The 25,167-nt window shown below is 36.6% G+C and overlaps 1 protein-coding gene across 3 annotated transcripts in view; it reads right to left on the bottom strand.

The window, feature by feature from the left end:
- The window catches only part of TLK1 (tousled like kinase 1), a 166,913-nt gene that overhangs the window by 69,857 nt on the left and 71,889 nt on the right, over window positions 1–25,167 (bottom strand). For 2 of the 3 annotated variants that reach the window (XM_002749326.7, XM_008998727.5), the window contains exon 3: window positions 12,860–12,931. In XM_002749326.7, the coding sequence (XP_002749372.2) occupies window positions 12,860–12,931 (72 nt within the window). Of the gene's footprint in view, window positions 1–11,770; window positions 11,840–12,859; window positions 12,932–25,167 lie in introns of all 3 variants that reach the window. The other variant, XM_078327412.1, reaches the window with a different exon arrangement.

Here is a 25,167-nt window from a genome sequence, read left to right as displayed (position 1 = left end):
AAAACCCATATAAAATGTTATAATTCTGAAACAGTTATATTTGAAACAGCATTTTCTAGAAAAAAATAAAATAAAATATGATGTTCAAAATGGTTCTGTACCATTTTCCAAAGTATATCCCAAGGAACTAGTGTTCAATAATAGGCTGAGAAGGCTATATTCTAAATGGGGGCAAAAGGGGAAGAGTTCAAATGGGGTAAACATAATCAGATTTCTTTACTGCAAGCTTCTCAGAACCATCAAAATGCTAACATGCATTGGCTATCTCCAAAAGAGGGATGAGCTGGGAAGATAACAATAAATTTTCAAAACTTATTTGAGGTAGTATTTGTTAAATATTTCACTGGGTATACACTTTAGGATATTTACGGTTGTTTGTTTTGTTGTTTAACATGTAGGTTACTTAGTGTAGGTTTTTTCCTTTGAGGCAGAATTTCCCAGTGTGGGGGTATGGGACAGTTCACTGGCAAAAATGTCATTTCATTAAAACAAACAAAAAAGCAAACAAATGCATTATAATTATAGTAAAGGCGGCCACAAGTTTACCTCCTTTAAAACAGAATAATTTATAGATGGAGAAGAAAAAAGGGTGATAGGACTAAAATTAATTTAAAAAGTGTTATGCCCCAAAAGTTATTAAAGGAGAAGGAGAAGGGAAGGGAAAAGAAATGGGTGGCTGAGCTAAGGCTCTAGCCTACCAGAGACATATCCTATGTTACCTCTACCCTGAATCTGCAAACACAGCATCTCCTATTTTAATACTGAGATTCCAGATGGGATTTCCCTTGAAAAAACAGTTCAGCAGCTTTTCAAAAAAAGCTACTACTGATCATGACCAATGATTTCCTGGAGGAAACCCAAAGGACATCAACCAGGCCACCTATGTATTTGCATAAGGTATACAATCTACATATATCAAACATTTTATATAGAACATTTTCAAGACTGCTCTTGCTAATAATGCTGTCATTTCTTTCTTAACTGTCCTACTATAAATAGACCACTAAAGGAAAGATTAATATGGAAGGCAAAATAATAGGATTTGGCTTTAAAGTAAAGATGAAAGGAATGGAGCAATTATAAAAGGCCAGAGAGCTCCAATATACAGTGAAACAGTGGTCAGGAGAAAATGAAGAAAGGAGAGACTAACATACTTTTAATCAAGTTAGCTGTGTAAATGTTAGATTTGTAATCATACCAAAACCTGAATGACCAGTCTGGCATTTAGATATTCCAAGACATTAGTGTGAATTTACACAGTATTTTCTACCAGTTGAAAGTTTGTTCAAAAAACACAAAGACAAATTTAAAGGACTCAAGAGGTGTAGAGATATAATTAAACTAATGCTCCAATTTTATTTGGAACTTAGTCAGTGATTACTAATCAAGGTTTTTATATCTAATCATGTGGCCTGCTGGTTTATCTTATAATAAAATATAAATGAGTCTTTCTTCAATGCAGAAAAGACCAAACATAAGAACACATGAATCTCAATGCTGTTACAGATTGAGGGACAGAAATCACCTGTATAAGCCTCAAACTAGAGAGAGATTTAAAATGATGGAAATAAATGCATTATAGAAAATTATAACAGTATACAAAATGATGTTTTAACATCAACAAAAAAAGAGAAAGTGGATATTAAAGTCTGTTCTTCACTGGCCCTGACTGAATAGACAACAACAAAAATCAGCTATCATCTCTAATTAAATCACTATAGTTAACAGACACAGAGTATTTCATTTCTTTTTGTTAAATAAGAAAATACTTTAAAACACAAAGAAAAGTTACCCTAATATTAAATTATAGCTCTATAAAATATTCAATCTTCCAACCTGAGAGAATAAATTTCTTTTCTGACATATCCATTTGGCCAAAGATTGGTTTCAAAACTGCAACTCATTGGCTATTCTAATGATTCATACTCAGGTATCAAATTCAAGGCTAGTATAATTTGAACAAATGGTATGATAAACCTTTTTGCCGGCAGCTGGTAAAACAATGTTCAATTTTTATCCACATTTCTAGGCAAAACTTGTTGAACTAGATGTGAGACAGGAAAATACTGAAGATACAGCTTTGTTACTTTAATGGCACGTATCAAAACAGCACTGAACTAGAAAGGAAAATCTGGATCCCGACAAACATAGTCAATATAAAATAGATGTTATTTTCAAGAATGTCAAATGTACAAGACATTCTGGCTTTTTTCTAAGCTTTTACTATAAAAATTAGGTTAGAATTGTGTACTGTAAGAAAACTGAATTTCTATTGTGAAAACTACCTTGCTGCTTTGTATCCTATTAACGTTTAAATAAAATGTTATCATGAAATATGTATATGCTAATTCAAGGATGACTTTGAGCTGGTATGACCTAAAATTCACAGTCTATCTCTGCCTAAGAGTTACAACTTTAATACTGATAACTATTATCTGTGAATATTTACTTTAACTTTGACATCTAAAGAAAGATCTCTATTACATTGCTGATTTTAATATTTAGTATAAAAAATTCATGTAAGAAAAATTTTGGAATCTTATCATCAAATGAAACCATTTTCTTGTAGTTTTAAGTAAATCAAAATCATCACATCAGCAATTTGGAGTGTGGTCTATTTTCTGCCATACTGCCTTTATTGTTTAATAACGTGTAATATAAAAGATGGTAGAACACCAGTAAGAAGAAGTTGGGTAACAACCCAACAAAAATGTGTGCTGCCTCACAGGTATACTTAAAAGTATACCAGCTCATAACATTTTTTTAAAGACCGAAGGACTCTCTATTGACACATGTACAGCATTCACAACTGTATCAGTACTCTAAAGAAATATAATTTAAAACAATTGCTTTTACTCTCAATTTTTAACAACCTAACCTGACATCCTCACATTCTGACTTCTTAAACTCCTATCACTTGGACCCACTTTAATGAGCATTTACATGCTTAAAGGAGTATACTAAGTTTTCATTATTGATGAAAATGATTTTGTTTATTATTTTGTTATCACTTACATAGTCTATTTCTTGGCATTTCCCTTCTCAGGCTTTCCCTTTAAGGATTAATTTGTTAAATAGTATATACTATAAAATTAGAATAAAGTTGAACTTTCTCCCCTACTCAAATTACCTTGCCAGTAGTTTTCAAATCATACAACAAGAATAAAACAGCCTTTTAGAGCAACTGCTGAAGGGTGGGGGATTAGGAAGTAACATATTTAGGTAATTTATTCTGGAAATGCTGGCATTTTGAGAGTGTTTACAATAGTCAAATTCAGAGCTGTGGTCTCACAATTTTTGACCCATTGTGACACACACGATGGAGTAACATATTCCCGTATCATAACCCTACAAACATTCCCTTGAACATGAATCCCTAGGTCCATACAATTATTTCTCTGGGATACATACTTTTAAATGTAAATGCTGTGTCACAGAATATGCACACTTAAAATTTTAAAGATAATGCCAAATTCCCCTTTCAAAGGCAGTATCAATTGACATGTTTGCACTAACACTGTATGAGACTACTCACCAACCCTTTAAGATCTGATGGGTAAAAAAGTATTACCTATTCCTCTATGCCAATACAACATTTTTAATCAAAAAAGGTGATTTGTCTTTTTTTTCTTTTTCTTTTCTTTCCTTTTTAAGCGATAAGATTGGCTGGGCATGGTGGTGCAAGCCTGTAATCCCAGCACTATGGGAGGCCAATGTAGGTGGATCACCTGAGGTCAGTAGTTCAACATCAGTCTGGCCAACATGGCGAAACCCTGCCTCTACATTACAAAAAAATTTAGCCAGGTGTGGTGGTGAGCAACTGTAGTCCCAGCTACATAGGAGGCTGAGGCGGGAGAATTGCTTGAATCCAGAAGGCAGAGGTTGCAGTGAGCCAAGAGCACACCATTGCATTCCAGCCTGGGCAACAAGAGCCAAATTCACTCTCTCTCTCTCTCTCTCTTTCTCAAAACAAACAAACAAACAAACAAACAAACAAACAGAGAGAGAGAGAGATGGGGTCTCGCTCCATTGTCCAGGCTGGACTATAACTCCTAGGCTCAAGTAATCCTCCTCCCTAAGGCTCCCAAGTACCTGGGACTACAGATATGTGTGACCATTCCTAGCTTCTTTGTCTTTTTTAAAAAATTGCTCTATCTTATATTTATTAGCATTAATTCTCAATGCTAACCATATGTCAATCATTTATAAAGCTTTTAAAGCTTATGCTGTAATCTCCAGTCCAAATTAACCATCTCTGGGAAAAGCCCAAAGGAATCATTATTTTTAAAAAGGTCTAAAAGTGATGTTGATGTATCATCAGAATTAGAACAGTCTGTCTGTCTATCTAGGTTTATATATAAAATAGTAAGTTGTATATTTCCCACATATTCCATTTCACAGAATTTTAAAATTAAGAATGTTATTCCTTATAATCTTTCATTACTAAAGACCAAAATTATGACATACAGCAGAAAACTAATTAGGTTTTAAGAAGTCAAATGGGTTGTCATGGTTACTCAGTTATTTTAGAAAATGAGAATTAATCTTGAAACATTCACTGTGTTCTATTGACATAGAAATACATCTTTCTAATATTTTTTAAACTAAAAAGAATAGAATTCTGAAACCAAATTTGTCAGTAATATCAACTTGTGCTCAATGCTTTAAAAATCCAGTCTAGGCCAGGTACAGTGGCTCACACCTATAATCCCAACACTTGGGAGGCCAAAGGCGGGTGGATCACGGGAGATAGAGACCATCCTGGCCAACATGCTCAAACTCCATCTCTACTAAAAATATAAAAATTAGCTGGGCATAGTGGCATGCACCTGTAGTCCCAGCTACTAGGGAGGCTGAGGCAGGAGAATCACTTGAACCTGGGAGGCGGAGGTTGCAGTGAGCCAAGATCAGGCCACTGCACTCCAGCCTGGTGACAGAGCGAGATTCCATCTCAAAAAAAAAAAAAAAAAAAAATCCAGTCTAAAACCAACACTTATGTGATCAAACATTTTTGAAGTGCTGTTTGCCCAGGTATGTCTTAGACTGGCAAATTTGTTAATTACTATAAATTATCTGAAACCTAAATATTTCCAAAGAATACCATTTTTGTCCAAGACTTACCAGGGTAATTTATATAACAAATTATATACTATCTTAGTTATATGGAAAGAGTGTAACAGCACAGTAGTTGAGAGCATCACTTTGAAATAAGGCATACTTCGGAATTCAAATTATAGCTCTGTTAAGTTGCATCTGTGTGACCATGGACAATTTTACCCTGAGCACCTGTCTCTAAATTTAGAGATGTAAAACTTATGAAGTTGCAATCTAGTTCCATAGGTAACATGCTAAAAATTTTCTTTTCTCTCCTTCCATTAACAAGTTGTTCTCAACCAGGGGAGATGGTATTTGGCAATACTTAGAGACATTTTTGGTTGACACACTGGGGATGGGGGTAAAGAGGCTTTAGATATCTAATGTGCGGAGGCAGAGATGCTGCTAAACGTCCTACATTGTATAGGACAGGAACCCCATCCCCCCAAATTTATCCAGTATAAAATGTCAATAATGTTAAGGTTGAGAAACCTTGCTTTGACGAGTATGTAAGCATCATTGTAGTTGGCACATAAAGCAACTGTATGGTGTGCTTTTTTTATTTTCATTCTGAGTTTACAGTGAAAATTACCAGAGGTTTTATGACATGTGATGACATCTCACTGGGTGATTTATGGATTATGTATTTGTATACTCTACGGTTATAAAATTTTGAAATCCTAAAATGGTAAATACCAAATAGTTGTAACAACATAAATAAAAGCTCTTGAAGGTCCTTAAATTTTTAAAAGTTATAGAGCTGTCCCAAGACCTGAAATGTGCAAACTGCTTTTGTAGATAAACTCATCCTAATTGTGTTAAGTAATACTGGGAAATGTTAGCAGGTGAAATGAGTATGCTAGAGAAAACAGTAGTAGCCTATGAAGGAGGTGGGTAGACAGTGATGTTACCCAGGGTTGAATGAATATTTGTTATTTCTTCAACAACTGTTTACTAAGCACCTATTATGGTAAAGCACTATATTGGGTTCAACTTTAAAATTTTGTCTTCATTCTTACAGTAATAGACCATTTTTCTCTTCCAATCTTGTTTCCACCAATCAGCTTAGAAGGTTTCTTTTTAAATTTTTTTAAAAAATCATTGTGGGTCCACAGTAGGTGTATATACTTATGGGGTACATGAGATATTTCCACAGTAGGTGTATATACTTATGGGGTACATGAGATATTTCCACAGTAGGTGTATATACTTATGGGGTACATGAGATATTTTGATACAGGCATGCAATGTGTAATAATCACATCAGGGTAAATAATGTATCCATCACCTTGTTTGTAGTACCTTTGTGTTACATACTCTGTTGTGCTACCAAATACTAGGTCTTATTTATTCTAACTATTTTTGTACTCACTAACCATTCCCCCTCCCCACCAACACCAACACTCTTCCTATACTCTAGTATCATCCTTCTATCCTCTATCCCGATGAGTTGCATTGTTTTAATTTTTAGCTCCCACAAATAAGTGAGAACACATGAAATTTGTCTTTCTGTGCCTGTCTTATTTCACTTAACAAAATGGCCTCCAGTTCCATGGATGTTGTTGCAAATGACAGAATCTCATTCTTTTTTATGGCTGAATAGTACTCCACTCTGTATATGTACCACATTTTCTTTATTCACCTGTTGATGGATACTTGGGTTGCTTACAAATCTTGACTATTGTGAATAGTGCCACAATAAAAATGGTAGTGCAGCTATCTCTACCAATGTCAATTTCTTTTCTTTTGGATACATATCTAGCAGTGGAATTGCTGGATTGCATGGTAGCTCTATTTTTAGCTTTTTGAGGAACCTCTGAACTATTCTCCATTGTGGTTGTATTAATCTACATTTCCACCAACAATGTGTGAGGGTTCTTTTTTCTCAACATCCTTGACAGACTTTGTTATTGCCTGTCTTTTGGATAAAAGCCATTAAAACTGGGGTGAGATGATAACTCATTGTAGTTTTGATTTGCATGTCTCTGATGACAAATGATACTGAGCATCTTTTCATTAACTTGTTCACCACCTGTAGATCTTCTTTTGAAAAATGTCTATTTAGGCCGGGCACAGTGGCTCATGCCTGTAATCCCAGCACTTTGGGAGGCCAAGGTGGGTGGATTACCTGCGATCAGGAGTTCGAGACCAGCCTGGCCAATGTGGCAAAACCCCATCTTTACTAAAAATACCAAAAAATTAGCCAGGAGTGGTGGCAGCCACCTGTAATCCCAGCTACTTGGGAGGCTGAGGCAGGAAAATCACTTGAACCCAGGAGGTAGAGGTTGCAGTGAGCCAAGATTGTGCCTGCCATTGCACTCCAGCTTGGGCAATGAAGCAAGATTCCATCTCAAAAAAAAAGTCTATTCAATTCTTTTGCCCATTTTTAGATTGGATTATATGTTTTTCCTATGGAGTTATTTGAACTTCTTATGTATTCTAGTTATTTATTCCTTGTCAGATGGATAGCTTGCAAATATTTTCTCCTACTCTGTGGGTTGTCTCCTTGCTTTGTTGATTCTTTCCTTTGCTGTGCAGAAGCTTTTTAATTTGATGTGATCCATTTGTCCATTTTTGCTTTGGTGGCCTATGCTTGCTGGGTATTACTCAAGAAGTCTTTGCCCAGACCAATGTCCTGGAGAGTTTCCCCAGTGTTTTCTTGTAGTAGTTTCATAGTTTGAAGTCTTAGATTTCAGTCTTCAATTCATTTTGATTTGATTTTTGTATATGGTGAGATATAGGGGTGTAGTTTCACTCTTCTGCATATGAATATCCATTTTCCTCCTGCATCATTTATTAAAGAGACTGCTCTTTCCCCAATGTTTATTGTTGGCATCTTTGTCAAAAATAACTTCACTGTAGACAGAGGGATTTCTTTCTGGGTTCTCTGTTCTGTTCCATTGGTCTATGTGTTCTACTGATCTATATATGTCTGATTTTATGCCAGTACAATGCTGTTTTGATTACTATAGCTCTGTAGCATAATTTGATGTCAGGTAATGTGATTCCTCCAGTTTTGTTCTCTGTTCAGGATAGCTTTGGTTATTCTGGGTCTTTTGTGGTTCCAGATAAATTTTAGAAAATTTTTTATTTTCTATTTCTGTGAAGAATGCCATTGGTATTTTGACAGGGATTGCATTAATTCCATAGATTGCTTTGGGTAAAATGAACATTTTAACAGTACTAATTCTTCCATTCCAGGACCATGGAATATCTTTCCATTTTTTTGTATACTTTTCAATTTCTTACATCAATGTTTTTCAGTTTTTATTGTAGAGATCTTCTACTACTTTGATTAAGTTAATGTCTAAGGACTGGGGGCAGTGGCTCATGTCTGTAATCCCAGCACTTTGGGAGGCCAAGGCAGGTGATCACTTGAGGTCAGAAGTTTGACTAGCCTGGCCAACATGGTGAAAACCATGTTTCTATTAGAAGTTCAAAAAAATTAGCTGGGTGGGCCAGGCATTGTGGCTCATGCCTGTAATCCTAGCACTGTGGGAGGCCAAGGGGGGTGGACTGATTACCTGATCTCAAGAGTTCGAGACCAGCCTGGCCAACATAGTGAAACCGCATTTCTACTAAAATTACCAAAAAAAATTAGCCTAGCATGGTGGCTGGTACATTTGCACAGTACAGTTTGAGAACCATAGCCTCCAGTGGTGACAGTCTCAGTAACCAAAGTTAGAGAATCTGAAGAAGGCAGAGCCCAAACAGCAAACTTGAAAATACTAGTTAGAAGCCCTCTTACCTTAAGTTTTTCCTCCTAATATTAAACCTTGAAGTTTTTAGAATTTTAAAAAGAAGGCAGTATTCCTTAACTACATGATTTTTCTAACTTAGGTTTCATGTCCCTCCAATCCAATCCTCTACATTGACATCTGTGGAAGCCTTTTACAACTCTACTTCGTCTTTTGTTTCCCCTGTTTCAATGGTTCTCCACCTGAAGTCCAAATTCCTTACTATGAAACACAAGAGTCTTCAAAACCTGACTGCTGCCCATTCCTGCATATACTCCCTCTACCAGAAGTTTGCAAACCAGTAGAATCACCGAAGCAGCTGGGTATTTTTTAGAGCTTTTCGTGTGATCTTAAGAGCAGTAGCCGCTGAGAATCACTGTCCTCTCCTGAACCAAACAAACTACTTGTCATACTCCCATGTAAAAAGCAAACACATATCCTAGTCCCTCTGTATGCCTTCCTTTCATACTTTGTCCTGCCTTCTGGGATGAATTCGCAGCCTCTCTTAAAAACTCAACTATCATCTCTTCTTTGAAGGAAGAACTCTTTGCTTCCTTTCTCCTACAGGCAAATGGAATTGGTTGTTTCTTGCACTTTGCTTCCATAGTATCTTGTGCTTACAGCTGTTATAGTACAGCCCACACTGTTCATGAAGCAGACTGTCTAAATGTTTGTCTATTCTACTAAACACTGATTTCATTTGAAGGAAGGGATTGTATCCTATTCATCTTTATATTCTCTGATTGGGCACAGAAACTAGAAGTTAATAGATATGCAATAAATGTTTACTGAAAATACCCTGAATTGTTTGGAGCCTATTGCATGGACCAGGAAAGACGTAAAAGAAAACAAAATCAAAACAATACCTTTCTACCTACCATCCTATTTCATTTAGGAGAGGAAAGACTTTTTCATTCTATTTAATTCCACATTTAGAAACAAAAGTCAGATTCATATATAAAATAAAAGTGAATCTGAAATAAAAATATCACTTGAAGTAGATCAGTCAACAATGACAACTGGATGCCTTCCAGTTTTAATAATAAGGGTAGAAGAAAACAAAAGGGTTCTGGATGTCTGATAAGAGTACTGGGAAGGAGGAAACGAAGTATAGAAAAGGGATTGTATTGAGTTAAAATCATCACAAATCTTAAGAGGGATTCAATAGCAAATGTCCAATTGGTGAACTAAAATAGGGTATGCATATTAATTATATTAAAATATGGATACAAATTCCAAGAATCCAGAGGGAAGTAAGGGTGGTAGGAGACAGTATTTTTTTTTTTTTTTTTCCAAGTAATAAACCAGCTGGGCATGGTGGTTGACGCCTGTAATCTCAGCACGATGGGAGGCCAAGGCAGGCGGATCATGAGATCAGGACTTCAACACCATACTGACCAACATGGTAAAACCCCGTCACTACTAAAAATACAAAAATCAGCCAGGTGTGGTGGTACACGCCTATAATACCAGCTATTCAGGAGGCTAAGACAGGAGAATTGCTTGAACCCAGGAGGCAGAGGCTGTAGTGAGCTGAGGTCATGCCCCTGCACTCTGGCCTGGGTGACAGAGCAACACTCCGTCTAAAAAAAAAAATAAAAAACCTTCCAGTACTATTTGTTCCCCAAACCAAAAGCTACTATTTAAAAAAGTACAACTACGAGTACTAGGAAAAGAAGAGTACTTCTATCCTGCAACTGTTTATTCTCAACTTTACTTAATGATTTATAAATATTTGTATTTTGATATATATAAAATTTTATCCCAAAGGAATTCATTAATTAAGGTATCTACTATACAGATAAAACCTGCAAATCATTTTCCAGATAAGCAACTTCTTAAATGGAAAGATATACTAAAATAATAATAATAATGATGGTAATAGTCATTATTTCTTTGAATCTTAAGCACAATGTATAATCTGTAGTCATTCCTATAACACTGTGCCACTAGACTTAACCATTAATTTGTAAAAATTCAAGACAGAGAATGCAAAACAGCAAAAGCCAATATATATATATATATATTTTTCCCCTCTTAAGACAGGGTCACACTCTGTCACCCAGGCTGGAGTGCAGTGGCACAATGACGGCTGACTGCAGCTTCAACCTCTTGGGCTCAGGTCTTCATCCCACCTCAGCCTCTCGAGTAGCTGGGACTACAGGCAGTGGCACCATACCTGGCTAATTTTTTGTGTTTCCTGTAGAGATGGAGCTTTGCCATGTTGCCCAGGCTGGTCTCGAACTCCTAGTCTCAAGCAATCCTGCCTCGGCCTCCCAACATGCTGGGATTACAAGCGTGAACCAACATACATGGCCCAAAATATTTTTCAAGATTTTCTATTGCTGCCCCAAATGTTAAAACTTCAATACAGATAAAGCTAAGTATATCTAATGATTAGCCAAATTGTGTTTCATGGCAAATGCCTCTATGGTCTTTTAAAAAACAAAAACACGTTTTAACTAAAAATATAGCCAAAGTGATCCATCCTTGGGTTCTTTTTTAAAAGGAAGTTGAATTTTCTTATGGACTAACTCCTCTGAAAAAAATCCAAATACTAAATCTATAACTTATATTTGGAATATGGGTACCTATAAAGAACATATAACTGTGGTTAAGTGATCTAACTTTCACCATGTTTTGCTTTTTAAAAAATATCTATCAAAAATATCATATTTAATGAACAGAAAAGATGCTCTTCATAAAACAAATGCCTATGAAACAGGAGGCAGGTGAAATTACTAAATATTCCCAATTCTGGGAAAATATCAAGGAATGTTCCAAAGTCCAGAAAATATAAAGTGAGAACATTCTTGATAGTTTTTTAAAAACTTTGACTAGAGCTAAAACCTACAATTTTCAAAGACTTAGTATAAGTGTGTTAATTTTTTTAAAAACTAAACTGATAATCTGATGCTACAGGGGCTACTAACGCTTACCTCAAGGGAACCTACTGCAGATAAAGTCCCGTCACTTGCACAGTTCTTTCAGCTGCCTGCCAGTTGTTTCTGTGGAAGGGAAAGCCTGATGAGTGAAAGCCCTATGCCATACTCCTTTGGAGTGTCAGGGTGCCTGCACAGAACTGCACAAAACTGTCTATCTAGAGATTCCTAGATGCTTTCAACAACACAGAGCTAAAAATGCCTCCTTTGAAGTTCCCTTTCCTCTGAACACTGAAACAAAATGCCTAAGAGTTTTGAGTGCTAATGAACTACTGGTATTATCAAGGTGATAGGTCTACACTAACCCAAGCAGAAAAAAGACAAAAATGGATCAAGTAGAAATAAGATTGACAGGGAACACACACACACACACACACACACACACGCACGCACGCACGCAACAGAACTGTATCATCCAAGGAGAGAAAAGGCTATATCCACCAAGAGTCGAGCTGTAACATCAACACGTGAATGGCAAAACCCAAAGGACTTCCTGTCTACACATTTTTAAAAGATGTCAACAAGTATATCATGCTCAAGGTAAACTATACTATGGCTCCAAATGCCTGCTTGTAAAATCCCAGATATTTTCTTGGTGGGGTCAGTAAGGGGAGAAATTAAAAGAAGGGGGATTCTTCAGATTTTTTTAAAGTACGAAAAGTGTAAACCAGCAGCATTATTCCATAAGAAATTCTGAAGAGGGGAAAAATGTGTTTATGTATCTCAGAAAGTACACAAATTCTTACTAAGTATCAAACTAAAAGGAAAGAATACCCAACATACTTAAAAACCACCTTCCTCTCACAGAATTACGAATGGCTAATAATTGTTTCCAGTAAGAACATATATACATCATTCATTTACAAGTTCAGCTACATAATGGAAGAAATTATATCTTCTTTCTAATGCCAAATGCAGTCTTCAATCTGAATATTGTGCTTCATAAGGCAGGACAAAACATTCCTATAAGAAATTTTAAAAGCATTAACCTTTAGCAAAAGAAGTGAGGAAGAAACGAAAAACTAATTAAAACTGTGATTCCAGCTTCTACTTTAATAGCACCATATTTAAAATGAAATTACTTACCTCTGATTCTTTGTCACTTAAAGATCCCAAGCTTCCAAAACTGTGATTAGAGCTTTCATTATTTGTTGAGGCCTGTTAAAGATTTTTTAAGAGGTAAAAATTAGGAGTAATTTTTTAAAGCAGTGGGAGTAATTTTAAACAAACATATTAAAAGTACAAAATCTATATTCATAAATAAAAATGAAGTGTGATTCCTTTAAACAAAGAAGCCAAATCAGGTAAAAAATAAGAAATACCAAGTTCTTAACACTATAAATACCTTGGAAAGTTTTATCAAGTCAATAAAGTTCTGCTGTGTTTTAGGTACTGACTTTATTAGCTGATTTTTTAAGATCCCAGTAAAAAAGCAAAGGAATTGGGCCACTGTTAGGATAACAAGATCCCTAAAATTATTACCCAATATATTAAAAACTAATGCCATCTTTGGCTGAAAGTATTATTTGGGCTCTTCAGGTCCCTTCACAATTATCAAAGTCCATCATGTCTCATACATACATCTTTGCCTTTCTCTGTATTAACAAACTGTCCTTGTTTTGTATTATTATTATTATTAGTTTTAACACAATCTCTTCAAGAAAAAATGACCATCTTGACCACTTTGATTGCTTTAATTGCTTTGCTCAAGCATTTCTCCATTTATTTTCTTGACAATATTTTTGAACTGTAGCAAAGAAAAAAGAACTAACATTCTGTAGGAGGAGGTCTGCTTTGTTTCAAATATGCTTCTATTATACTTATTATCTTGTGGACTCTTTTGTATCATCAGTACATCAGATCAAGGTCTTCCAGAAGGCTGGAACACCTCTTAGGCCAGGAGGCTGACAGGTTATGGCATATATGTGAAAGATGATGCAAGAATTAACATTACATACAGGTAGGCCAGTTGATATCCTTATGTTTCCCCTCCATGTGTAAGAGTAGTAGCTGCTAATCCTACTATGAATAGGTTGAAAGTTGGACTATAATTGTATAACTGAAATTAGATTAATTTCCAAAGTGACAACTCTCAGCCATTGCATACATGTCTAGTACTATGCTGGATACGGTAAAAGCCTCTGTCAACAAAGAATAGGACTTGAACTAATTACAATTCAAGTAGTACTTGGAAGAAGTTATAATCTAATTATGGCAAGATTATAAAATTTGAAACAACAGCAGCAATTAAGAAGTAATAAATTAGAAAGATTCTGGGGCAATAAGGGCAGTGGCAAAGTGTTTGAACATCTGTAAATGCTGACCAAAAAATGTATATAACTAAACAGTAAACCAAAAACCCACAGACAATATTTACAACAAAACTAGGCAACAAGAATCTCCATGAATCCCCCCTCAAAACAGCAGATGAAAACAAGTCAACAACAACCACAGATAATGTATGGTATCATTAGCAGTATGGGAAGAAGCAGAAAGAAACAGATGTCTGATAACAAAGAACAAAAGACACCTATAACAGCCAACAAGTTAAATACAGAAGCTAAGTTAACTTAAGTACAGAAAGGTTTTGCACTTAAGCAGAAGGAGGTCACAGTGACGGGTGACGTCAGAGCAGTCCAGCCTCTATGAATCCTTGAAACTGATCTTTCCATAACAGGGTAGTACAATGAGCATAAATTACTGGGTGTGGAATGAAAACTGAGTACTATATAGGTACAATGACAATAGTGGAAAGAGAATATTCAGACAAAGTGGGCGGGGGGGGGAGGAATGCAGTCTAGCAATCTCAGAAACTAAATGCCACAGTTTTGAAGCATGTCTAAAACAGCAGCAGAGACACCTTTGTAAGAAAAACTATCCTAAACCACACCTCCCATTTAAGTGTCCAGGAAATCCAATTTCACATGAAAGTAGGCAAAAGAAAATTAGGTAGGTCATAAAGGCATTATAAGGAAAAAGAAAATAAGATAAAGAATAACATCCAGATAATAAAAGCATACCAGGAACACACATCCACAAAATAGGTAAAAATTCTAACCTACTATTTTTAAAATGAGCTAAAAGATACTACAAAAATGACTCAAGACATGAAACAACCATATAAATTGGATATCAAAAAATAGAAAAAAGGGAACAGAACTCAAGAAAGCATTAGAAATAGAAGAAAAATCATTTCAGAAATAAAGAGTAAATCTGAATGCACCCAAGAGCAAATATATACAGCAGATAATGCTTTAAGAGAACTAGAAGGCAAAAAAGAGGAACATTTTTGAAATCAAAAGAAATGATAAAAAGGATTTGAGAGTAAGCAACAGCTGATGAATCAACAAAGATCAACAGACAGATAACAGAAGACCCTTCAAAACTACTAAAGACAGAAAATAGTTAAAACTGTAATTCAAGAAAATGTCTCTGACGGCTAAGCACAGGGGCTCATGCCTGTAATCCCAGAACTCTGGGAGGCCACGGTGGGTAGATCACCTGAGGTCAGGAGTTTGAGATCAACCTGACCAACATGGCGAAACCCTGTTTCTACTAAAAATACAAAATTAGCCACGCATGATGGTGCACACCTGTAATTCCCAGCTATTGGAAGGCTGAGGCAGGTGAATCACTTGAATCTGGGGGGTGGAGGCTGCAGTGAGCCGAGATCACACCATTGCACTCCAGCCTAGGCAACAAGAACAAAACTCCATCTCGAAAAAAAGAAAAGAAAATGTCTCTGACATTTTCAGTTGTCAGTCTCTTGTTGTCGGTTGTCATTTTTTAAATGTTCAATTAAAAAAACTGAAATTACTGATTGACAGCACCACACACACCTAAGAATAACAACCCAGAAAGCCAACATCAAAGGCAAATACTTTATGCCAGAAGAAAATGGAGTGACATAAGATATTCAAAAAAAGAAAATAAAAGCAAAGTGTTTTATATTCAGTAAAATCGATTTTAAACACACGAAAAGCACACATAAACGATTGCCAAAAATGCAAGCAATTAGGGCACCCTGCTTCCATGAACCCTTCCTAAAGAATCTACTACAGAACAAGCTTAAGACAACCAAAATGTATGGTTTATCAGCCTAAGAACTTAAGACAAGCAATAATATGACTTAATGTTGAAAAGATTAAATAACGAGAGAATATATAATATTTAATGACTAAAGGCATGAAAAGTTAGTAGTACAATGTTTTTAAAACTAGGGGATGGAAAGCACATACAAAACACCTTCTTGGCTGTTTTCAGTACCCACTTTGTTCATTGTGCTAATGCTATTTTGAGACAGCTATGTGGGTGAAATACAGAATAAAGTAAAGTAAGTAAGGGATATCCAATTCTATTCTCTACTTTATATCTTCAAGAACCATAATTCACAGTATAAAGATGCATATTAAAAAAACCCTTTCCTGAGTTTGAATTGGAAATATCAATAAAAATTCATTAAATACTATCTTTTCAAACAAACAATAATAATGTAAGTAGAGAGGCAGATGAATAAGATTCCACCACCAGTAAAAAAAGAACACCCGTTTTCCACAGATAATTATAAATTCTGGAAGAAACGATTTTAAAAAGCAACTACCTGAAGACATCAGAACAAACCAAAAGTAGGCAGAATCTAAGTACAAGACGATACTTAGAGGAAGGGAATAGAGGCCAGGCGCAGTGGCTCACACCTGTAATACCAGCACTTTGGAAAGCCAAGACAGGCAGATTACTTGAGGTCATGAGTTCGAGACCAGCCTGGCCAACGTGGCAAAATCCCATCTCTACTAAAAATACAAAAAATAGCTGGGTGTTATGGGGCATGCCTGTAATCCCAGCTACTGGGGAGTCTGAGGCAGGAGAATCGCTTGAATCCAGAAGATGGAGGTTGCAGTGAGCAGAAAATGCGCTGCTATCTTCTAGCCTGGGCAACATAGCAAGACTCCGTCAAAAAAGAAGACAACAGGACAGGACAGGACAGGACAGGACAGGACAGGACAGGACAGGAGGAAGGGATACAGGAGGGAGAGGGGAGAGAGAGAGGAAGAGAGGGGAGGAGAGGGGAGGGGAGGGGAGGGAAGCGGGAGCAGGAGGGGAGGAGGAAGAAGAGGAGGAAAAAAGGAAGACAAAGAGGAAGAAGAAGAGGAGAAAGAGGAGCAGGAGGAGGAAGAAGAATGAAGAAAGATCTGGGTGGGAGAGTCCCAAACTCTGCATATTAATTCTGCCTACTTCTCTGGCTGGTCACTGATCTATGCAAGAATGGAGTCGATGATAAGCAACCCAGATCAAACTAAAGCAACAGGGATGTCAGTGCTGCCCTCTGCGGGGAGCTAGTTTAAATTTCAGTCTAGACAAGTGAACTGCCTGCTAAAACAAAGAAAAACAAAAAACAGTCTCCGAGGTCACTACAATGTGTCATTCACAGTGTGCAGGATACAATAAAAATTTCTAATCATATGAAGAAACAAGAAAAAGTGATCCATACTCAAGAGAAAAGACAATCAATAGATACTAGCCATGAAGTAACACAGATTTGGAATCAGCAAATAAATACCATAAAGCAGCTAACTAACTCAAAGCGACAAAAGATTGGAAATTTCAGCAGAAAAATAAGAACTGAATGTAAACTCAACTGAAAATTTCACTTTCTAAAATAAAAAATGAATGGGCTTAAGAGAAGAATGTAAAAAGACAGTACTAATGATAGGCCAAGAGAAATTACTCAAAGAATGGAGAGAAAAATACTGAAAAATAGTGTATGTTGGACACCATGAAGCAGTCTAATATACATATAACTGGAGTCATAAAATGAGAAAAAGAAGCAAAAAAAAATTTTGAAGAAACGACAGTCAGAAAAATCCCTAAATTTGGCAAAGACATTAATTTATGGACTGAAGAGTTCACTCAATTTCCCCAGCAGGGTTAAGTACAAAGAAAACTACACCCAGGCATATCACAGTCAAACTGCTGAAAACCAAAGATACAGAAGAAAATCTTGAAAGCAGCTGGAGAAAATACACATGAGAATGAAAAAGGATAAAAGTAACTGCTGACTTGTCATGATAAATGCTGGAGGCCAAATTTACTCTCTGGAAATAGTAAGCTAGGAAAACTCTGTACTAAAAATACATAAGGCACAGCTGAAAAAACAGAGAAGGTTAAGCAGAAAGTCTAAAAAGACCCTTAGGCCCCTTTCTTGTTCTCAATTCTAAAAAGCTAGCAGCCAAGCTTTTACTCCACAGGTACGAGACTATAAAAATCTCTCTCTCTGGGAAAACAGACCATCTGAAGAGCCAAGACGTAGATACCAAGAGTCTTAAGTCCCTCAAAGAAATGACCTAACTAGATCATCCTACTACAAAACCCATCCATAGCTGGGTATGGTGGCTCACACCTATAATTCCAGCACTTTGGGAGGCTAAGGTGGACAAATGGGTTGAGTCCAGGAGTTTGAGACCAGCCTGGGCAACATGGTGAAACCCTGTCTCTATGGAGGAAAAAAACATTAGCCAGGTGTGGTGGCATGCACCAGTAGTCCCAGCTACTGAAGATCACTTGAGCCCAGGAGGCAGAGGCTGCAGTGAGCTGTGATTGTGCCACTGCACTCCAGCCTGGGCAAGTGAGACTGTGTCTCAAAAACACCCCAAAAACAAAACCCATCCATCAGTCAGTAGACCCTGCCTAGTTACACAAAGTTTCCAGTAAGTGTTTAAAAGTGCCTAATGCACGGATATGAACAAAGGCCACCATCACCCAAAAAATAACTCAAAAAACTCTTCCAGAACTGGAAAGCATGTTTCTGGATTAGAAAGACACATTTAAAAAAAAAAAAAAAAATCAAGCACAATGGCTTAAAGAAAACCAAACCAAGATACATCATAATAAATAATTTTAAATTCTAGAGACAAATACAAGCTCCTAAATAAAAGCTTCCAGGGAAGAACAAATATTTACAAAGAATCCAGAATCAGAATGGCATTGGAGGGTTCAAAAGTAACAATGGAAGCTAGAAGTCGATGGAACAATGCCTTCAAAATCCTGAGAAAATGATTTCCAACCTAGATTTCTACTCTTAAGATACACTTAAAAAAAAGTGGGAGGACGGAAAATATACAAGGTCTCAAAAAATTCACTACCCATGTATCTTTCCTCAAGAAGCAACCAGAGGATCTGCTCCATTAAAACAAAGGAATAAACTAAAAAAGAAAAGATATGGCATACAGGAAATAGCTCAAACACAGATCAGACACAAAAGTCTCTCTGATCCCATGATGATCTTGGCTCACTGCAAACTCCACCTCCCAGACTCAAGTGATTCTGCCTCGGCCTTCTCAGTAGCTAGGATTACAGACATGCGCCACCATGCCCAACTACTTTTTGTATTTTTGGTAGAGACAAGGTTTCACCATGTTGGCCAAGCTGAACTCGAACTCCTGGCCTCATCAAATCTGCCTGCCTCGGCCTCCCAAAGTGTTGGGATTACAAGAGTGAGCCACCACATCTGGCCTGGCTTTTGAAATTATGAATATCAATTGTGCGTCTTTCCTTCTTGATTTGTAGGAATTCTTCCCATATTCGGGGCATGAATCTATGGTTTGCCTTTTCACAACTTGCTGTATCATTTCAACGCAGTTACATTTATCAAATGTTTTTCCTCTTGGCTACTGCCTTTTGGAACCTATTTATGAAATCTCCGTCAATGTAAAGTGATGAAGATAATCTATTCATTTTATTAAAAAGTTTATTCCTTCACCTTTCCCATTTAAAACTACAATTCACCTGAACTTGATTTTTATATTATGGTAAGAGTTCAGAGTCAAGAGTTATTTATCTTCCCATACAGTTGTCCAACTGATAGAGCACATTTATTATAATGAGCAACTGTTCCCCACTGCACTGCAATATCACCTTTGTCATAGATCAAATTACTACTTACAGAGGGGTCAACTGCTAGACTTTATTCTCTTTCATTGGTCTGTTTTTCTATCCATGTCAATATCACACTAACTTTATTATTAACTTTCTCTCTTTTTTATTTTTTAAGAGACAGGGTATTGCTCTGTCACTCAGGCTGGAGTGCAGTGCAGTGGCATGATCATAGTTCACTGCACCCTAGAACTCCTAGGCTCACGTGATCATCCTGCTTTAGCCTCTTAAGTAGCTGGGATTACAGGCACGAGCCAACATGCCTGGTTTAATTTTATCAATAAGAATATAAAAACATATTCTTGATATCTAATAGCGTAATTCCCCCAGCTCTGTTACAGTCCTTTAAGGCTGCCAGGACCATTCTTGGTCTTTACATTTTTATATAATTTTGGAATCAGCTTGTTAACTTCCACCCTCCCCAAAATCCTGCTGGGATTTTAATGGGATTGCACTGAAGCTATTGATCAATTTAGTAAGAAGTGATAGCTTTATAATATTGAGTATTCCAATTTTTGAACACTGCATCTCATTTATTTAGGCCTTCTTTGATTTCACTGTTTCACAGTTCTCAGTGAAGATGTCTTGAGTATATTTTGTAAGATTTATTTCAAAGTATTTATATTTTTAATATTATATTTAATATTATAACATTTATATTAATTTTTTTTGAGACAGAGTCTCACTCTGACACCAGGCACCAGGCTGGAGTGCAGTGGTGCAATCTTGGCTTGCTGCAAACCCTGCCTCCCAGGTTCAAGCGATTCTCCTGCCTCAGCCTCCCAAGTAGCTGGGACTACAGGTGCATGCCACTACGCCCTGGTAATTTTTGTATTTTGGTAGAGATGGGGTTTCACCATGTTGGCCAGGATAGTCTCAATCTCTTAACCTCATGATCCGCCCACCTCGGCTTCCCAAAGTGCTGGGATTACAGGCGTGAGCCGCCGCGTCCAGCTTATATAATATTTGAAAACAATTTTTAATATTGTATATCTTTCTAAAACTTCATTTTCTACTTATTTGTTGTTGATATGCAGAAATATAACTGATTTTAATATATGATTTATAATGAATGACCTTAATTAATTTACTTATTAATTTTAATTATTTGTAGATTCTTTGTGATTTTTCTCTATGTCATTAATCATCTTATGGAGAAAACCTCTATTTCTTGATATAGGTGCTGCTTACATCACTGTGTTCAGTTTGTGAACATTTACTGAGTATAAGATACTTATGATTTGTGCATTATTCTAAATATACTGAGGAAGAGAACTATTTATTGCCTATGCTATTTGAGCGTTTTTTTTGCTACAAAGTCATCAAAATCCAAGATTTTCCTAGGTATTCATTTTCTAAAACCACGTATTTAAAAAGCTTAAATCTCAGTATTAATTCTTTGGAGATTAAAACTGATATTTCCCCATATATAAGCACTCATTTATTCTTAACACTAACTTTTTATACCAGAATTAATCCTCTATCAATAAAAAAAATCCTAGCTCCATTGTAACTCCACTTTATAAGGCTTCTATTCGTAATTCGCCAAAAGTTTGGTTAAAAAGAACAGTATTTAAACAAGCAGATACAATAATTTTTTACTAAGAAACTATTAAAATTAAAAATTAATTTTCTCAGTTACACTAGTCACATTTTAAGTCCCCAGTAGCGACATGTGGCTAGTGGCTACATATTAAGCCACAGAGATATAAAAGATGGCCATCATATCAGAAACTTCTATTGGACAGTCGTTATAAGATAGGCTATTAGCAAACTATGACCCTCTGCCTGGTTTTATACATAAAGTTTTATTGGAACAAAGCCATACTCATTTGATTACTTATGGTATATGTCTGCTTTAGTACTTCAACAGCAGAGTTGAGCAGTTTTGATAGAGACCATATAACCTACAGATATTTAAAATATTTCTGTAAAAAAAAAAAGTTAACCAACCTCTGCTACAGACCATAAGAAAATCACAAAAAATCAGTCCTTCAGTTCAATGCCTGAGAGAAACTAAATAGGTTAAGAGGGAATATCATATTTCATCAACAGATGCCCCCAAAGAAGATATAATCTAGTATAAACATTCCTTGCATCCCTAAAAAAGCATTTACTGACTTAAATTTGGGGTTTGAAAGTCAAGTCTTATGATACACAATGCAGTAAACACTTCCCATTTTAGGTATTCAACCTCCATTCCAATTTCATGACAGCAACACAGTGCCCTTTTAGAAAACCATCTGGTCCTTGTACTTTTGATAGGACTAGAAATCAACCTGCCCAGCAACTATGGAAATTCTAAGGAAGGTCCTTCTCTCATACATACTCTTTACCCATACCTATAATCAAGAAACAAAGGGGAAAGCACAAATTCAGTACTAAATTAATCAACTCTCTTCCTCAGAAGTTTGAATCTCAAAGGAATGATATAATAAGCATGGGATAGAGCGGAGGGGATGTCTTTTCTTTTTGTTAATCCACTGGAGATCCCACAATCAAAAGGAGGAGCAGTTCCTGCTACTTAGTTACCCAAGGTTTCCCTGGTTCCTGTACAACTCTGGTTTTCCAGGCCTCCAAACCATTCTGTGAATTGCCTGATATTCAGTCAGTAACTTCCCTTCTTTGCTAAGGTACCTAGAGAAGTGGGGTTTTTTTCCTGCCAAAGGAAAAAAAATCCAGTAATTTATAACAAAGTCAAATATCTTAAAGAAGACTTGTTCATCTATGACATTCACTTTTTAAAGGGCACACTAGATATTTTGACTATGACTAGCTATAGGCAAAACTATAAAACAGACTAAATTTTGGTTACCATCCACATTCTTAGCACCAACCACTACTGGCTCTCTGTAGTTGTCAATTATTTCTAAATATTAATCAAAGTGTTCAGATTTTTAGCTTGTAGCTCCCATCTCCCCAAGTATCTCTTTAGTTCACTGATATCCCAAAATATCCATTTACTGTGCCATTCGATTTAATTAGAATGCTTCTTATTTTAACATATTTTTTGAAATGTGGGTTTAACCTGCAAATGTTACATCCTACTCCCGTGGACAAAATGATGAACATGTCCACCTGGAAGTTACCAAACTATGCTTGCTCTGCTGTGGTAATTACTAGAATAGACTTAAAGCATCTGAGGGCAAGGATTTTGTCCTCTGTCTACAAACCAAGGACACTAAATGGAAGCTTACAAATAATGAGTACTTTAAAATAAATGCTGAGTAAATGAAGCAACTAGATGGATACTTTTTTCTTCGTTTGATGTTAACAGGTTAGAAGTTAGGAAAATTTGTAAAATAAACAGATACTGGCTTTATTTTCAGTTCCAAAGAGCTTGCTGGTAGTGGGCAATGCTAAGAGCATAGTATTAAAGTAAGTCCAGAAGGACCAAATGACTCCATGTAAACTCTCAGTGCAATTCAAAATTTTCCCCCAGTACTCTTAAAAATATATGCCAGTCTTGCCGGGCGCGGTGGCTCAAGCCTGTAATCCCAGCACTTTGGGAGGCCGAGGCAGGTGGATCACAAGGTCAAGAGATCGAGACCATCCTGGTCAACATGGTGAAATCCTGTCACTAGTAAAAATACAAAAAATTAGCTGGGCATGGTGGCGCGTGCCTGTAATCCCAGTTACTCAGGAGGCTGAGGCAGGAAAATTGCCTGAACCCAGGAGGCGGAGGTTGCGGTGAGCCGAGATCGCGCCATTGCACTCCAGCCTGGGTAACAAGAGTGAAACTTCGTCTCAAAAAAAAAAAATTTATCTCTCTCTCTCTCTCTCTCTCTCTCTATATATATATATATATATATACATATCAGTCTCAAAATTAGCCTCCTAATTGCCTCAGTCTCCAAAGTTTCTGAATCAGGATACACTGTTTTGATTTCTTATAGTTAAAAGTATTTCATTCCCCAAAAATTGAGTGTATAACTGCAGAAGACACAGAGCTAAGTGCTGAAAACACTAAAATATGTCCTTTTTCCTAAAGAACTTAGTAGTCCAGTAAGAAACAAATAATTTAAAATGTGTTGGAAGAAATTTTGCCTAGGTACACATAGGTGTTGAAGAGGGACACAGGAGATCAACCAGATTTGGATTTGGTATCTCAGATGGAAAAAGGTAATCAGAGAAACATCCTTAAAATGATACCTGATCTGACCTTGACATTCAAATAGTGATGTGTCTGCTGAAAAGAAAGGGCATATGGGCATCTGAAAGTGAACTGTATGTTCAAAGGAAAGATGTGACAACCCATATCCATTTAGGGAACCATAAATAGTTTGTTATGAGTAAAGTACAATGTGAAGAAAAGATAGAAGGTAGGGCATCAAATTAGGCTACAGTGTTAAGGCAGGAATCAAAAAAACCTTACAATGTCAGGTAATTTGAACTTCAACTTAAAAACTATGTGAAACCATTTTAAAAAACGTCCAAGCAAGAGAGTAAGTAATCAGATAGATGTGCCTTTTAGAAAAATCAGTCAAGCTAAGAAGGTGGCAGCTCGAACCCACGTTCTAAACTCACTTGCTCTCCCTCTGGGGAGGATTTAACAGTAAAGTAAACCAGCAGCTGATATATATCCTTTGTCTTTTTTCTTTTACTGGGGGATGCAGGGTGGCGGTAGAGATGGAAAGATTTGTAAAGAATAACTGGACCATTTTCAAGCATTAGCTATGTGCAGTGGTGTGCACTTGTAGTCCCAGCTACTTTGGGAGGCTGAGGTGGGAGGATCACTTGGAGAGGAAAAGAAGGACAATAGAAAGGAAGGAGAGAAAGGAGGTGGGGAAGGAGGGAGGAAGGAAGGAGGAAGGAAGGATACCTGGACCACAAAAGTGATTCCACTCATATCGGAACAGCTTCTTAATGCCACTATTAACAAGGCTAGGAAAATTAGTAATTTAGAATAGGTAAATAAGATCAGGCCTGCCTTTCTAGTCAAATCTATGGTGAAGAATGTCCACAGGGCTATGTAAAGGCAGATCTGACTTAAGCTGATCACTTCTGCAAAATGAGAAGACTCCCTTTACCCAACTACCCCATGCTGCTCTAGAAGCCACCCGATTGCATCCAACACTAAGAGTAAGAGAAAGGAACACCTGGTAAACCTCACCACCAACCAATCTACCATCAGCCTAACCAGAATGAATACTGTGGCAAGAAAATCTTACAGGTAATTTAAGGAGTCTAATTAGCTTGCAAGGGAGAGCCCCAGTCAAATACAGAATAGGGAGCTCAACTAGAGCAGAAATTAAGGTAAGAGCAGAAACAGATCTTTTAAAAGTATATTGTTTGAATTTTAAAGTAGGTATAATTAGAAATAAGAGAGTTGACAGTGAAACGCAATTGCAAAATTTAAAGCCAGTAAAGAGTAGGGGCAAAAACATTGCTAGAAATAAAATTAGTAGTCTAGCAAATGAAGTAGAATCATCCCCTAACATCAAAATATGAAGAAATTAAAATCA

This window comes from Callithrix jacchus, chromosome 6 (assembly GCF_049354715.1).
Source record: "Callithrix jacchus isolate 240 chromosome 6, calJac240_pri, whole genome shotgun sequence".
NCBI classification, from domain to species: domain Eukaryota; kingdom Metazoa; phylum Chordata; class Mammalia; order Primates; family Cebidae; genus Callithrix; species Callithrix jacchus.
Note: the sequence above shows the minus strand (reverse complement) of the source record. Positions and strands in the feature narration are given on the sequence as shown.